Source organism: Typha angustifolia, chromosome 11, assembly GCF_048772165.1.
Source record: "Typha angustifolia cultivar Huaian chromosome 11, ASM4877216v1, whole genome shotgun sequence".
NCBI classification, from domain to species: domain Eukaryota; kingdom Viridiplantae; phylum Streptophyta; class Magnoliopsida; order Poales; family Typhaceae; genus Typha; species Typha angustifolia.
Window position 1 is genome coordinate 2885177 of NC_133249.1, and position 17569 is coordinate 2902745.

At 34.9% G+C, this 17569-nt stretch overlaps 2 protein-coding genes and 1 pseudogene across 4 annotated transcripts; all 3 read left to right on the forward strand.

The window, feature by feature from the left end:
• The first annotated feature begins 1105 nt into the window (after positions 1-1105).
• On the forward strand, positions 1106-6487 carry LOC140770200 (uncharacterized). Of its 3 annotated transcripts, none has more exons than XM_073111255.1 (9): positions 1106-1257; positions 1946-2077; positions 2540-2753; positions 3562-3666; positions 3828-3956; positions 4317-4366; positions 4454-4551; positions 5420-5704; positions 5822-6487. In XM_073111255.1, exons 2-9 carry the CDS (start codon positions 2008-2010, stop codon positions 6323-6325), a joined length of 1455 nt encoding a protein of 484 aa, XP_072967356.1. In that variant the 5' UTR covers positions 1106-1257; positions 1946-2007; the 3' UTR covers positions 6326-6487. The 3 variants fall into 3 exon arrangements, with proteins under 3 accessions (XP_072967356.1, XP_072967358.1, XP_072967357.1); XM_073111257.1 differs by having other exon boundaries at positions 3849-3956; XM_073111256.1 differs by having other exon boundaries at positions 1246-1384.
• A 589-nt stretch (positions 6488-7076) lies between these two features.
• Positions 7077-9672, forward strand: LOC140770263 (uncharacterized). The gene is made up of 4 exons (XM_073111359.1): positions 7077-7397; positions 7643-7771; positions 7870-7940; positions 9138-9672. The coding sequence occupies exons 1-4, from the start codon at positions 7206-7208 to the stop codon at positions 9373-9375; spliced, it is 630 nt and encodes a 209-aa protein (XP_072967460.1). The 5' UTR covers positions 7077-7205; the 3' UTR covers positions 9376-9672.
• Positions 9673-10338: 666 nt separating this feature from the next.
• LOC140771269 (large ribosomal subunit protein bL21m-like) lies at positions 10339-12832 on the forward strand (annotated as a pseudogene).
• The last annotated feature ends 4737 nt before the right edge of the window (positions 12833-17569 follow it).

Consider the following 17569-nt stretch of genomic DNA (forward strand, 5'->3'; position numbering starts at 1 on the left):
TACTGCGAAGCTTCTTTCGAGTGGTCAATTAACAGAGAACTTTTTCAGTCTTCTATAATAACGTTTGCTCCCTCCTAAACTTATATCTTGATTTATTCAATTATGGCACAATTCATTTTATCCTCTTTTTTATCTTCTGAAAAATTTGTGGTGTATTCAGTTCTCTTGCTAACCACACCAAACATTAGCAAATAATGCCATCATGCATAGTGGATGAAATCAAGAAACTTCATCAATGAAGTAGATTAGAAACTTTAAAGAAAACAAGAAGAGAAAGAAAATCTCTGTTATTTGATGAGTTTTGACGTCAGTGGTTAAGGTGCATGATCAATTTTAAGATGGAATAACTTCAAACTCTTCTTTCTCTTTTTCTACTCTCTGAAAGATTGATTCATTTTGCTTGTGGTCCAAAAGTTCCTTACGTGCTTGAAGAACGAAACCGAAGGTCGGCTACTATTCTCAAGGAGCTACCATTTATCCACACGTTGCTCCCGAATTCTAATTCACCGTCCTTCCTGCAAACATGCGACAACAACTGTGGTCCTCCTCATTCCTCTTGATCACTCTGTTATAAGTTCCGAGAATAATTGCTCGTCAAAGATCGTGCATAAATAGTGCAACAATTGAAAATACTTACTGGATAACGAGAAATTGAAATCGATAAAAGGAGGATGAAGAAGATAGGGTATTATCATTTTACACCCTATGAGTGTGCTTCTCTACTTTTAATTTGACCATAATATTTAAATTTAAATGGTAAATTTCAAATTACCCTATTCATATCACTTAGTCCTACAGTTTAGACTAATGTGAAATTGTTAAGGTTTCATCTATAAACTGCCGTTAATAATCTCATTATTTTATTTTATTTTTTTGATCAATTTCATTATGTGAGAATAAAAGTTGAGGAATAGTTTGATTTTAAGCCAAACCATATGGAGTACACTGTACACTCTAATGTTGTTTTCAAAATTTTGTAAAAAGGAAAGGGCTACATAAACAAATATTAAAAATATAGGGTGGGAACTGAAATAATGCAAGAGGTACCCCTCCCTTCTTGCTTTCTGCCTCGGGAATTGCGGGCCCCACAATTTCGCCATCTGGATAGGCTCAGCTGACTGCGGGCTATTGGATAACGATTCCTGTCTCTCTCCATCTCTCTCTCTCTCCATCTCTCTCTCTCTCTCTCTCTCTCTTCCCGAGAGCTCCCAATTTCTCGAAGCCACCGAGCATCCTCTGATCTCATCTCCATCGATGGTTCGTTTCGTCACTCTTCATCTATCTATCTTCCTTTCACTTTTCGGGCTATAAATAAATAGAAGTACTGTGACCGATGTATTTGGGGGAAGGCGTCGATAGTTGATTTGGTTTTGATCCCTTATTGGTATGTGAATCGTGTCATTCCTATTGTTCATTGCTGTTGTCTTGATGATTATTTGGGTACCTTATATTTGGGAGGTAAGATGCTTGTCAAAAGGCTCCTGTGGATATAGTCCTGATCAACAGGACTTTACTCCGGGAAGTACATTGCTACTAGTCATAGCAATAGGTATATTTAGGGCACATATATGAGAATCATTGGAGGGACTAACAATGTTTTTAGGCGAGAAGTGGTTTGAAATGCATTGTTTTAGGATAAGGATAAGTTGATTGAAGAAGAAATATTTGCCATTTTTTATGTATTGGGTACCATTTATTGATTATGTGTATATATATGTATGTATAGTACATATTTGTTAGGGTAGCAAGAGAAACCTTGTGGATGAATGCAATGTTGAGAAGCAAAGTTCTAGGAAAATTGGCAATATTTGGTAGTTACATTCCTATAACTGTGGCATAACCTTCGTCGAAAGATTGTCTTTTTTTTTTTTTCCTGTAATCAATCTTGAATTTATTTTAACTGACCTTCTGAAGTGATGAAAGATTATTTTGTTCTTCTGATTAGGCCCAAAGTGGAGTTATCCAGAGCAGAAAAATTATTCTCAGCATGTATCTTTTGTAACAATAATGGAAGACTATCTTGTCCGTCTTCTAAGGCTAACTTCATATTTCTGTCGCAATGTTGTCCAATTTATTGGTGAGCTTCTTCTGGCTTATGCCAATAAACATGTTCCTTTCTTCATTATGTCATTTCTTGTAATGAATCAATTAACGCTTGCTATATATAGATATTTACAACTGTTACCTTACCATTATTTCAAGGATTTGTTTACTCCACTGGTAATCCTTTTTGTTGCCAACCAGTACCTTTTAGTATTTTTTTTTTTACTTTTCGATGAGTGATCTTCTAAATATTAATTGCTTGAAAACTTAATGTGCTTGCTATGCCTCTGTTACATGGTAAGTGCCTATCACTTAACTTTTTATCTAATCATTGACATATGTTGCACTCTGATCTTTGGTTCATAACAGAACTATCTTGCCTTTTTAAGTATAGAAGTGGCTTTGATTGATTAATCTTATATTTCTATTTAAGTCAATGCCTTTTAGAGTCTGCAGGTTATTTTCCTTAAAATTGACTATATGTTTCTCTTTGCAGATGATCTTGTTTTTGGAGATGTCGGAAGAATCTCACAAGATTCCGAATATTCGTTTTCTGGATTGGGTGGCTGGTCCTCCCATGGCATCATGCAGTATTCTGATCAGGAGGCTTGCAGATTATTGGATTCAGATTCTAACATGGAATATCAATTTGTATACAGAAATTCTAGAATTGTTGGATTTCAGCATGCCCGATCATTTGTTTATCAAGGGTATTCTTTTCCTCTTCTCTTATATTCACCACTCACAAGTGACAATTAATTAAGAAATGAAAGTACATAAGAAAATGCAATATGCTTTTTAAGTCTGTCTTGCTCTTTAAGATCTCAAACTTATGGAACTAGAAACTATTGTCAAAACATGTAATTTGATTGCTGCTGCAGTGCTGCTATTATTTCTCAAATCATACTTTATGTATTTTTTGGTCATTTTCCTTTGATTAATGGTATCTTAGAGTAAAACACATACATGAAAATACACAGAGGTTTCTCTCTAGATAAGCTTCCTGCAAAAGACAAACGTTTACCATGTTTCATTTCTTATTTTGGTAAGGACTGAACTGGATAGAGATAATCGGTAACCTACGGATCCACTAGTTTGATACTGGGAGCTTGCTTTCAAAAGTATTGAATTTATCTTATTCTAGTCTGAAAGATATGGAAGTTAAATGCTTGCTATCTTGCCCCATGCACCTTGTTGCTGCAGGTTTTAGTAACAAAAGCAGCTTTTCTTGTAAAGAGGGTAAAGCTGTTGTAAGTATTGTCCTCCGAAGAATCTGCACTGCCCGGTGTCTTGTGCACTCTCATGTCCTTTACACACTTAAATTTGTCTCTATGGAGGATTGGAGGCTCTGTAAAGCAAGCAATATCCAATGCATTTGTAGTGCATGTGATGAGGCTCACACAGTCATTGATATATAGAAAAAACTCTTCTTCCTCAAGATATCTCTTTCACTTATGTTTTGACCTCACATTACCTTCTGCAATATTTCTTAGTGCATGTTGTTGAATCCTGTTGCAGGTTGATGCTCCCTCTATACGGACTCAGATTGGGGGGTAGGTTGGCATCAACTTGTCTGAGATGTTTCTGTGTCTACATCAGACAAATTAAAGTCCAGGTGCATGGGTGAGAGCCTTGCCTTCTTAGTTATTGAAGTGATAATAAAAGATACCAGTCTTGTTGCCTGCCTGTATCTTAGGTCTTAACTGAAGTTTATGCATTTTGTTTTATTTGATTTTATAGCCTTGTATCTTGTTTTTTTTTTTCCTTCTTTTTGTGCTTCTTAGGTTCATGTGTCGTCTGAGTAGAACATTGCAGGGATCTTCTGATGATATTGGGTGGTTGCAAAGAACTGAAGGATTACCTCCTGTGGAGGATGGTACAACTCGATTCAACGAGCTGCTTCATGATGTCAGGTATCTCTAGCTTTTTGTCTGTGATAAATAATTTATATAAAGCATCCCAGGTGGTGCTTGTCTCAATTGTAATTGTGTACTAGAAGATGCTCAAACAGTCTTTTTCCTGTGGAAGATGCTGATCAAATATATGCTTATCTCAACCAAAAAAAAAAAAAAAAATCAAATATATGTTATATCCAGTATTTCTGCTGTCAATTGGTTACATATATTGAAAGTTTTCCAAGGTTTCTGTTTTCTTCATCTTCGACTGTTAGGTATTTCCTCATATCTCTGCACATGCTATGTGTTGTTATGCATCAACAATTTCAAAGAGTTATGGTACTTTCAGAGAGTTATCGTGCTGTTTTTACTTTTCAGAGCTGGTGTCCATTGTCTGCCTAACAATCTGGTCTATTTATTTATTCCTGGTAAGATAATTCTCATTGATATATTCAAAGTTTTCACTTATGAAGCTCTCTGGAGACTAACATTATTCCTTTAATGGATCTTGACAGGACTTTTTAGCAACCATAGTCCATTGTATTTCGTAAATACAAAAAGATTCTTTTCCAAGATGGGTCTAACTTGTCACATTGCCAAGATTCATAGTGAGGTAAACTTGACTATGACATAAGCAGAAGCTGACTACAGAGTATCTGCCATACTTTCCTGTCTTGGGCAACATTCATGAATAATTGATGAAACTACACTTTTATTTATTTGAGAGAGAGAATCTCCCGAGCTTGCCTTTTCACAATTCTTGAAGCCAGTACTTGCAAATAGCATTGATTATTGGTTTGTCTATGTTCTAATACTATGTAGTTAAAGCATGTGGATTGCTTATAGAGACTCATATAGTGAAGAAATTTACATGACTTTTTAAGAGGTTGGAAAATAATCACATCATACTTTCTCTGGACTCAAAGACAGTTTACTTCGGGAGAGCTTACTTCACAATTCCTACTTAATTAAAGCATTGGAAGAGTTTGGAATGTTGTAAAAAAAGTTGCCTTCAAAATATTTCCATCAAAAGTTTCTACTAACATATTATATAACACCAAATAATTTACTGTTAAACTCTAAATGATTTAGTTTCTGAGTTCACTTATGTTGTGCTTTTCCCATGGTCATCCATGTCTTTTTCATATATTTTTCTACAAATAAATGAAGCTTAGCATTATACGTGCACTTCAATTTGTTGATATTTGTGTTGATATTTGATAGACCTATTCCTTGCACCTTTCAACGCATTTTTTTACGTAGTTGTTAATCTTAGATTTATCAGCCAAATTCCTCTTGAGTCTTGATAGTGGAACTAGCTGCAGGATTTTATATGGAAAAGTTGTATATCCATTTAATAGGTACAAGGGGTCGCAAGAACTGTTTGTCTCATTCAATACTCAAAGCTTACATCAAAATATGTCCATATTGTTAAGGTATGAAAATAGTTATTTCTTTCTTTCATGATATTCTTTCTTCAGGCATCAGTGGAGAAAAATGCGTGGGAATTGAAGCAATACATTGAGGAACTCTATTGGGGATCTGGGAAGCGTGTATTGCTTCTAGGTCATAGCAAAGGTGGTATTGATGCAGCAGCAGCACTTTCAATATACTGGTCTGACCTGAAAGAAAAGGTTGCTGGTCTGGCTTTTGTTCAAAGCCCATATGGTGGTAGTCCAATTGCGTCTGATATCCTTCGTGAAGGCCAGATTGCTGACACAGAAGCACGGAGAATTATGGAGTTTATTATATGCAAGCTAATCAAGGTACTCTTTTTCCTTCAAAGAGAATGAATGACGAGTGTGTTACATTTTACTTGATTCAGGTTTCATACTGGGATCATTACACATTGCCCATGTATCTAATGTTAAAGTTGCTAATAGGGTGATATGAGGGCTCTAGATGATCTGACATATGAAAAGCGAAAGGATTTCATTGCCAAGCACAAGCTTCCCGCAGAGCAAATTCCTCTTATCTCTTTCCACACTGAAGCTAGTACAGAACTTGCAGTCCTTGCTACAATGTCTCACATCGCCCACGCTGAGCTCCCCTGGCTTCCCCTTCCGCCCTTCCTTTCTGAGGCTGATGACATTGAGTATGGGCTCTCTTGCCGGAAGGTTCCTGTCGTGATTCCTCTATCAGCTGCAATGGCAGTTAGTGCACTTCATCTAAGGCTACGGTATGGGGAACAAAGCGATGGCTTAGTGGCACGCCGGGATGCTGAGGTGCCTGGATCAGTTGTCGTGAGGTTAGACCGGAAGTTGGACCATGCATGGATGGTCTACTCCTCTTTGAAGAAAGATCAGGTCAAAGCTGATGCTAGTGAGATGTGTGAGGCCCTGCTTACCATGCTTGTGGAGATTGGAAGGAAGAGGAACCAAATCTGAATAGTCTTAGGACAGATTACTTATGTGTGTTATGGTTCTCTCTCAAATAGAGAGATTCCTTTGCAGAAAGCATTGCATGTATAGAAATATGAAATGATTTGGGTCTCTACCTTTTATTAGTTAAGAGTATGTTTTACTAGAGTCGTTTACCAGCTTTAAGAAGTTTGGTATCGTTTGTGCTGGAAATCGTCTTATCCTATCCTAATATGCAGTAGAGTAAGATTCCTCTCTCAGTGTGAAACTTCATGCCAACAGCATCAAGATTTGCACATCTGCTCTTATCTTTTGGCTGTGATGGTCTACTCCTTCTCACTCCCTCTCTCCTCTCTTGTTCCTCTATCTTTCTGGAAGATGGCTAGTACCTTCCACTATTGCATGATACCCCTTACGAATTGCTGCTGGATTAATACTGTATCTCTCTCCCCCCCTTTTTTTTTTTCTCCTTTTTCCTTTTACATCTCACCTACTTAATATGACGACGTTTTTAAAAAACCCTCAAACAGTTACGATGGGCTAAAAATTAATTTAAGAATAGCAACGGTTGATAATAGTAACATCGACGGTTACCGTTATGCTGTCAATCAACAGCGTTATCCAATTATCCATGCGTTCGGGCAGCATCACGTGCCCCGCATTGGAGTGAGCGAGCGAGGCGCTGAATCCCAGAACCTGAAATGACAAAAATGACCTCCCATCCCCACTTCCCTACGGGTGCAGGATAGGCTCCAGTCGTCTACTTGGCGCAAGATAGTATCCCCTTTCTAGTCTCTATACACGTTGACGTTATACAAGCTCTTCTCTCGTGTGACCCTCACTCACATCAAGCTCGGATCTTTATGGGGATTGGGCGATCTCCACCATCCAATTGTTAGAATCGGGGATGTCTTCTTCTTCTCTCGCGGCCGCCGCGGCGATCAAGGGGGTGAAGCCGAAAGCGGCGCAGGGGAGAGAGGACGGGACTTCTAAAGGGAAAGGAGTAGCTTTGCCGGTGGTGAAGAAGAAGGTGGATGGGTCAGGGAAGCTGGTGCCGGTATCCAGCGTGAAATCCGTACCGGTGGTCGCTAAACCAGAGGTACCCACATACTAATTTTTGAGAAAGTTTGTAGGATCTGTCGAAAATCGGGTTCTTTTTTTGGTAGATTTTCCTGTTGATTTACTCTCCTCTGAGATATCTGTAGTGGAACTTCGGAATTCTTTCTGTTCTCTTTCTGCTTCTGTTGATCTAGCACAACACAAACTCGTCAGTCTCAGATGAGTGTATTGTACTTACATTGTTCTCTTTTCTGTTTCTTCTTCTTGCTTAATTTTGTAACAAAGGTGAAAGGTAAAACTGCGACAAGTTCATCGAAATTTGTCAAGAAAACAACCAAAACAACAACTGTTAAGAAGAAAGCCGAGAAGAAAGTGTATTCTTTACCTGGCCAGAAGTATGATCCTCCGGAAGAGGTTTTGAGACCTTCCCTAACCTCATAAATTTCTTCTTACTTTATGGCCTGATAGTATTGAGTGATTCTGCATCATCTGATCTTGGATTCTTTCGGCAGAGAGAACCCTTGAGGATATTCTATGAATCATTATCAAAGCAGATTCCGTCAAGTGAAATGGCAGATTTCTGGTAAAGTCTTATCTGATATTGCACAATTTCTAGTTCCCCCCTTATCTGTCAATTTTATAGCAATGCTGTTGTCCTACTTTATCTTTTTAGTCTCTCCTTTTTTTTTATCCTGTTTCTTCTTGCAGCATAGTTGGAGGTCTTATTTTTTGTAATTCTGAAGTCAGGTAGCTCACTTGGAAGCTAATAGCATTAGATTTGAGTTGATAAGAATTATATCTTTTCTGTGGAACAGATTACTGAAATAAACCTAGTTGCCAAACAGGGATTTTGACTGTGCGTGTTAAGTTTGTCTACTGCTCCAAGTAAAGTTGAACACTCCGAGAACTCTATTAATTATATCTTTTCTCTGAAACAACATCTGACCCTTGTAGACTTGTCAAGGACAGCCCTCCATTCCCGCTGAGTATGTTAGGGCTGGAATTGTTTTTTGCTTGACAGTAGGATATAGATGGTCTTTTGACAATCTTCTTGATAGCTAACTCCATGTGGTGCCCTTCCTACTGTTGATCTACTCCTTTAGTTGGATTAACACTTCTTGTTAGATTGCTATGGCATGAAGTATCAGGATTCTTCTTCTGATAACCATTTGTTGGTTGTTGTGACTCTCCTCGTCATGGTCTATGGTGAATTTCTGCTCAAGTAAATTTCTACATGAATGTAATTCGATACTTAAATATATGGAATTGCTTCATGCATCTAATGCTAAATTATTCTGCAATACGTCCTTTACTTGCTTTTTGTAGTTAGATATATTTCTACTGCAGTTGCTTATTTATAATTTTATGTCAGAGCTAGTATTCAATCATTTTTATATAGAGATTTTTTTTTTAAAATTTCTGTCCATCACAAAAAGAAGACCTTGTAATTAATAATCTTAGGGGGCTACACTAGGATAATTACTGTGTATAATCTCAGACATAGCATACTCGAACATGGATATATCTGCTCTTAGCTGGTGTAGAGATATCAACCCGACAACATGCATACCAATATCTTCTTGATATCTGTCATATAAAACTGTGAACGGCAAGTTAAGGAATACAACTAAGAAAATTCTTCCGATTTTCCAGATGACTGAGTTGGAACATTTTTACTTGACAAAGATGTTTTTGGATTATGATGTTTGGACTTGTTCTGTTCTTTTCCTCATATCTGATATCTATAAGTCAATGATGATTCTATATTTCTAACAATCAGGATGATGGAGCATGGCTTGTTATCTCCTGAAAGAGCAAAGAAAGCGTATGAGAGAAAGCAAAAGAGGCAGCACCAGTTGAGAACGGGCACACCAATCAAACCCATAAAGCAGGAGAGACCAGAAAGCTCCAAGAATCCACAGGTGCTAAAGAATGGAGATGCCAAGGCAAAGAAAAGAGTTAGCTACAGTGACGATGACGATGACTTCATTGTTAAAACAAAGAAATCAAAGGGATGAAGGATGATCTCATTAGTTATTAGCCAACAGAAGAGTGTAGCTGATTTCATGATTGCAAGAGCTAGTTTCAAAAGAACAAATTAACCTGCATTCTGAATACAATTGCCAGGATGCTGACTGTTTTCTTCATTGGTAGAGAACTGGCACGAAGCCAATGTTGTTGTTCTGTCATGTTCAGTAGCAAGGAAGAAAGGGAAAAATGGACATTCTTTATTTTCTCTAATTTATATCCCAATAAGATGATATATACATAGTTTTTATCACGAAATGATTTTTCATCAGAGATGGTTGAAATCATATTTGGTGTATACATGGCTGTTGTTTCGATGTAATCTCAATGATATTTTATGGCGATATATCCTATAAAAGAGTTAAGTTGCATACATCTTGTTCTTCTTAGACCTCATAGGTTCATACCCCTTAACTTAGCCTCCTTGAAGCACTTTATGCTTGTAATACTTTGTGATAAGAAGTTCACAGTTCTGAAGTGGATCTGATAAATGGAATAATAGATAAATCTACAGTGCAACTCATCTGAATTAGGTGTGCAGAGGGTGAAAACGTACTCTCATAATATTTATTCATCATGTTCATATAATATATTTCTCCTACTTGATCTTAGGCTTCATTGAAAAGATGATGGTGTGACAGCAGCAGTAGCAGCTTAATAAATAACTAAATAGATATATAAGATTATAGAGGGATATATCGCATAAGGAAAACATAACTATCTGAAAGTGCCAATTTCTAAAACATTTTGACATAAACTGAGGTCCTTTTCGTAAAATTACAGGGTTACAACTTACAAAGTTACCGGCTTATATTATAGGGTGTTATGTGCATATTTTTCCTTTTAAACCTTCTCTTTCCCGGCCGACGCTAAAACCCTCACCTTTCTCGTTAGAAGCTTTAGATGATGGCGAGCCCGCGATGCATCCACTCCCTTTCTCGCCATTTCCGAACTCGCCTCCTCTCATGGAGAACCACAATCCTAATCCTCCCTTCTTCTCTCCGATCTTCTCTCTCTGCCACTCCCCGTGCGTCGCAATCCCTCAATGCCCTTCCATGGAGCGATACTCGCCATTTCTCATCTCGGCCGACGAGCTCCTCGGACGAGGACATCGATGGCGAAGGAGAAGAATAGGAGGAAGAAGAAGAAGAGGAGGGGAGAGCTGGGATCCAGAGAATGGAGATGCATCAGATTCAGACGAGGAGAAAGCGATGGAGGCGGCGGAGGTCCGGTATAGAGTAGTGGGACCGCTGGATCCCTCGGAGAACCCGTTTAAGCCGGACGAGCCGGTCTTTGCTGTTATTCAGGTTTGAAATCGATGGAGTTCAACTCTTTTTAATTGTTTCTTCTTTTTCTCTTAGAAGTCAATGTAAATCATTTTTAAATTTGTTGTCTTTTTGGTGTAGATTGGGGCTCATCAGTTTAAGGTCAGCAATGGGGATTCGATTTTTACTCAAAGGTTGAAATTTTGTGACGTTAATGTCAAGGTAGAATGTCTTGGATTTAAATGTTTGTTTTAAGATCACCTTTTGTATCGATTTTTTTCCTTGTTCTATGTCGAGTTCTTAAGCTGCTATAAGAAACTTATGTCTTATAAATAAATAGTTGTAGTTTCCCCCGTGACATCACATAAAGTATCAGTATCTCTTTCCAAAGATCTCTGCTGCAACTGTAGGAAGATACAATTCATTAGAATGAAACGTACTAATCCTTAAACCATCTGATGTATTGTTATACTTTCCTACCAACTCAACTAGCAAGTGAGAACTTATTAACTTTTTTACCTGATTTCTGGGATTTGTAATTTTTTCTTTTTTACTCAAACAGTTCTGCTTTCAACTTTCTTATTTTAACATCTTTGTTCTACTTATTTTTTGTCAAGACTATGTACCTAGCATTGAGCTGCCATAGACATGATTGTATTTACCGTGAATTTGATTCTTTCTGCAGTTAATTTTAAACAGGGTTCTCATGTTCGTTCGAAATCTAAAACGATCATTGGCAGGCCAATACTACCTGAGGCAGCTGTGCATGCTGTTGTTGAAGAGCATGTATGAAACTGTGAATCATCAGCTCTTTGCCTTTTCTCGTCCTTTTCCTTGTTGTATTGTGCTGGTTTTGTTGTCAAAAGTGATTCTTTTGTGATACAATTTTCCTTTTTAAGTTTTTTGGCTAGAGTGGCCTTGATGCATGTCTTGCATGGATTGATCAATTTGTGTTAAACATGCATACATCACCTAACTCTAGTTTCTTTCATCATAACTCTATGGGCAAAATTATGGATCTTTGTAGGTAGGTATCTTTATATATGGGGACATGCCTATGACTAGATATATTTATGCATGTGCATACATATAGACAGCCATAAACATATGCACAAATCACATGCTTCCCAGCCACAGGAACACACGCAAGCATAGGCACAGACGCAAGATTAGAGACATACACTGGCACACATCATACATACAGATATCACCCATATGCATGCACACTATTTACTTATTTAGTTCAGTGTTGCCATGAATCTGAATTCTGAAATTTAGGTTTACCACAAGAATCATATAAAATTGTGATAATGATGCATAAGCTAATTCTATCATTTTAATGTCCAACTCACTATAATTAGTATATTAACTTATTGTTTTATTGTCTTTATTCTATCAGAAATTTAGAGTATTTCTGTGAAGAAAATACTTCTTAAAATTAAGCACAATATGGATTAAGAATTATATATTTTGATCTTGTAAAATCATATCACAAGTAGAATTTTTTTCTGATCTGCCACCCTCACATGAAGCTATTATGAACTATTCATAATACATCTGTACTATCATTCCATGTATGTATGTACTCTCATAGCTCAAGTTTCATCCTATTGCAAAATGTCAAAACAAGATCAAACTTCCAGTCCAAACTATGTCTTTGAGTCTTCTTTTGGTGTTTGGTTCAGTTTGATATGAAAACTTAGTAATTATAGCTTTGTTCTTTTCAAAATTGCATGTGAAATTCTCTGCATTCTCCTGCATGGCCACTTGGTGCTCATGTGTTCCATAAATTTCTGGGCATTTTCTTTAACAACCGTTTGTAATTTTCAATTTTTTTCTTTTTTTCAGGCTTTAAATGCGAAAGTAATCATATTCAAGAAGAAAAGAAGAAAAAACTACTGCAGAACCAAGGGCCACCATCAGGTAATTCATGTTTTTTAGTTTTAAAAATGCTGACTTAATGAGCAAGCAGCAACTAGTTCTCACCAAGCTTGGTCACATTATCAGGACCTGACCAAGTTGAGAATTACTGATATTCAAGGAATTGATAAGTCCGAAAGGGTTCCTATTGCTGCTTAACATTAAGATCACCATCAACAGAGACATGATAGAATTGCAGCATATCCGGATCGCTTGAAGGCCACCTTCCTCTTTTGCATGTTCTGCTTTTCGTTGAGACAGAGATTTCAATTGGCATCATATAATTTTCATTTGAAAATAATATATATACATGCCATCAAGACTAATATATATGACCAGATGCTCCGGAGGTGATAAGGATTTCCTCTCAAATGAAACCATTTATATTCACAGTCCTTGAAGCAATATTTCCTACAACCTTTCCGCCCCACTAATTGGAAAGACAGTGTGCAAAACTTAATGGCCTCTTGTGTACTTCCTCCAAAATTTGTTGTCCAAGTTGTTCGGAATTGTATGTCGTATTACTTTGATTTTGGGCTGTGCTACTAACAGAGCAAATTTTGACAAGTTTATGACAAATAATCCCTTGTGTTATTATTTCCACTGGGAAATCTCATTGAGATTCCACTACTTGAGGTGCTATTATTCATAACTTCGTATATGTTGCTGTCACAAACTTCTTTTTTATCTGCTCCATTATATTTTTGCTCCTAATTACATTAGAAATTGAAAATGGATTGAAAGCAACATTTATCTTTGAATCAAATATTAATGACAAATTGCTCCATTACTTTGTATCAGCTGTGGTCTTTTCTTTTACCCTGTTGTGGTTATCTCATGGTTTCTCATGACAAAGTGATTTCCCCATTTGGGATTATTTTTAATATGATTCATCTTACCGTCTAGTCTGGAATGATGAAATCTCCACTATCTGTGCTTTTTATTTACTAAAGCTCTTGCTTTCAATCATGGTGGGCTGCTGTTATATGAATAACATAGTGCTACCCACAGATGCATCCAGAGAACTCTAAACTTTTGTCATCTCAAACATCTTAATTTTCAAAGCGTTTCTATCAATATGCTTTCTTTCAGAATAACCAGAACTAATGCTTTGGAACACTCACTATATGAATAATACAAATTGTAAGAATATCAAAGATGTTGTTGACTAGGTTTTTTTTTTTTTATTTGTGTTAAATTTATTTTACCTTCTTATACTTTCGATGAAAATTACTTAAACCTCATAAGTTTTATTTTGTATTACTATGTTTCATGAACTTTTAAGTAAGTTATAATTGCTAGATTTTTCGTTGTGTTCATAATTTTTATAACTTTAGTTTGAAAATAAATTATTTTACCCTTCTAGAACTTTTCTTTTTTATTACTTACTCACTCTGAAGAAAGAGAGATTGACTCCACCTCAATGGGGAACATGTTCCACTACAATACTATTCACCTTGCAATAATAATAATAATAATTACAAAACTAGTTCAGGTAGTTGGAGATCATGATACCAAAAGCACCAAAGAACAAAAATGGTGGACTCTTACAGGTCATGTATGTCTAGTGATCAAATGCAAGTACTGTTCAACTTTCAGCAAGAAAGAAAGAAAGACTCAGATTGGAGTTAAAAGCATATCCTCTCAAAGTGCACTCTCATTGTCTATTGATTTGTTACTGAATTTTTTTTAAAATAATTCTTTTGATTAATTACCACGGTTATAAAAAACATTATAACACCGTCAATCAAAATTTGAACAAGAGTATGCAGGTAAACCCTTTCCCAAGTACACCCAAAACCTAACGAACATTAATCAAATCAGTCAGCTCACAAGTTCATTTTATAGAAAATATGAGAAATAGTATGATTTAGTATAAAAGAGAGCAGAAGCAAGCAGTACTTCTCTAACAAGGAGCTCAATGGACCAACCATGGATGGTAAAACTTATTCCATTTGGTACCTTTCGCTATCTAAGTCCTCTCCTTCCCACTTCTGGTTTGCTTTTAGAACACTCCCACTTTCTATGTTATAGTTTTGTTGATGGAACTGCAGACTTATCCAACTCCTTTCATTATTAGTGTTTGTTTTCCGGTAGGTTTAAGCTCCATAGAAACAATCTATAGATAATCTTTCATTTGTTTTATAGATCATGAGCTCCTATGCTAATCTTAAGCCGGACAAATAAACTTAGTCTTATCCAATTGGGTAATTCAGTCAATTCTCTTAAAAACATATCATAATAAATCTAACCCCTTAAACTATCACTGTTTTACATATTAACTATTTAAACTATGAAAAATATTCACATATACTTATGTTGAACTAAGATAATCTAAATAGAATTATCCGTATATATAACACTCTAATAAATATTTTTATTAATTATTAGTTCTAACAATGTGCGAGTCTGATAGGACACAAGTTGGGGCTACATAAAATAAGTATTTGATTAGATAATCTTGCCAAAGAGAGATGAGTCAACATTCCATTAAAGACAGACCGAGCAGGCGAAGGAATTCAATCAAATGCATCATACCTAAAATTATTTAAAACGGAGAGGAGTCCATATTCTAAAACACAACGCATCATCTTGGCTTTTGATGCCTATCATTCGCTGCTTTAACCCCCACTAAGTGTTAGTGCTTGCACTAGTGGAATACTGATGATCCTTTGCATTGTTTAGTAACAGTAAAGTCTTTCCTGTGGCCTTCATTTAGTCCACCACAACTAAGCTAATACAACCAATGGAGATGATATGGTATGTAATCATGTATCTATTGGTGATCAAAATTTTATAGATCCCATTATTTATTGATTAATTTTTTTTGTTGACACTTTAACCTCTTCAACTATTAATGATTCGAATCGATGAAAATGTCAAAAAATTATTTTCTTAAAATTTTGTGTTCTTTTTTTTTTAATCTGAAGTAAGAATAAAATGATCCACCGAAGGCTAAGACCTCGTTTAGTTCGTACGTAAGATTTTTTTTTAGGATAATTTTATACACATCTTTTAAATATATATTATGTTTGTTTATAACTATAAAATTATATAAAAATTTATATTTAGTTACTAAACTGTGATAATTATGTTAACTGTAATAAAACTTTTACTTAGAAAATATGTAAACTTTATCGTATTCTTCTATCTTTAATAAAATTTTGTTCATAACTTATCACATGACTTATATTATATAATATTTAACTAATATATATATATATAGTTATAAAATATATTTAAAAGAGACATAATTCATAAATAAGTACCGTAAACCAAATGCTACCTAAATTAATTAGGTAACAATGATACAATATTTTTATCAAAAAAATTAACCAAACAACCAATAAAAAAGTAATTCATAGATTCTATAAAGTTAAGAGTCTCAATATGACACACATAATATATAAGTAGATATATATAAAATAGATAAATAATTCATGGGATTTGGGCATAAGTATCCCCCCCCCCCAAAAAAAATAACACAATCTTTTAGAAAAAAATAATAATAAATTCACCCTCTTAAAATATAAGGTCAAGTTTTTCTCCCAAATTTAGACGTCTTAATAGATCAAATAACATCCCTTTTAACATTTTAATTTACAACTGAGATTTAAGAATGTACGCAAGACGATATGGATCATACGGAGAGGACCAATTGCTGTATTATGAGATTGCCCTATTCTCGAAAGAAAATAATAAGAAGTCAACCAATTGGTACTAGAGAAAAAGTATTGGCATTGTAGCAAGTCAAAATTATTAGACATGACTTGCAACTTCCAAAAAGTGGAAAAAGTGGAAGTGGAAGCAATTTTATTCCTATCCACTTTCGACGGCTCAACTGCTATATTGGATATTCGATGTTGGATTTAGAATCTTATAAAAAGATACCTTTTAGAGTTTCTGTCGAAATTTCGTTATCATATACGAATTTCCCACGTAGTTTCTAATTCTGCTTATTATATGAATTACTTTTCTATACTTTGATAGGAGACATGCAAAAAGTTCTCCAACATCCACACACACACAGTAAACTCACTTGTTATCTGATCATGAACTGGACTTTTGTTTACAAAGCTGCTGAGAATTACTGATACAAATAAGAGATTTCTTATATAATTCTCACCAAATAATTTTAAAATATCATTCTGTGAGTTAAGTTTAACTAGCTATGATTATTAGAACATAACTTAGATCTTAAAAAGACTATTTTATCATTATATATTTGTATTAAAAATAGTTTAGAAACTATCTAATATTATATCTAATAACACAGTACAATGTAATATATCTTATTGAGACAAAAATTATAAATAAATATTTTATACCCTAAAATATAAAAATAGGTATTTTAGTCATTTAATGTATTTATTAAATTTAATAATAATTTGTTAGAAATATTCTTTAAAAATTAATGATAATTCTGAAAGAGTCGAGAGATTGTAACATCAATTATGATATTTTAAAATTTTTACTAGCAATTATGTTAAAAAATTAAAAAAAATTAAAAGTACTCGATAATGATATATTTGGGCAAATTAAGGTTTAACTCCGTATGATTTAGCTCAATTTTAACTTATTTTTATATATTTTAAATTTAAGTATTTAATCTTTTTGTAATTAGGTTTAATTATAATTGTTAGATTTTTTCATCCAAAACTAATGGTATTCCATTGGTACTGATATTTTCGGTTATAGATAAATAATAAAATGACTAAAATATCTCTCTATCTACAAATAAGACTCTCTATTCATATGTGAATAATTAAGTTTTTTAATATCTAAATTAATGTTGACTAATAATTATAGTTCGGTCTTGACCTTATAGTATAAGTTATATACATTTATTTAGGCAAACCAAAGATGTAATTTTTCTAATACATTTTGGGCATGTAAAATTATACTTATAAAAGTCCAAACAGAGTAATGTATTAAATTAAAGCATTTGCACGTAGAAGTTTTAATAAGTTCCTCTTTAAAATACAATAATGAGGAAAAG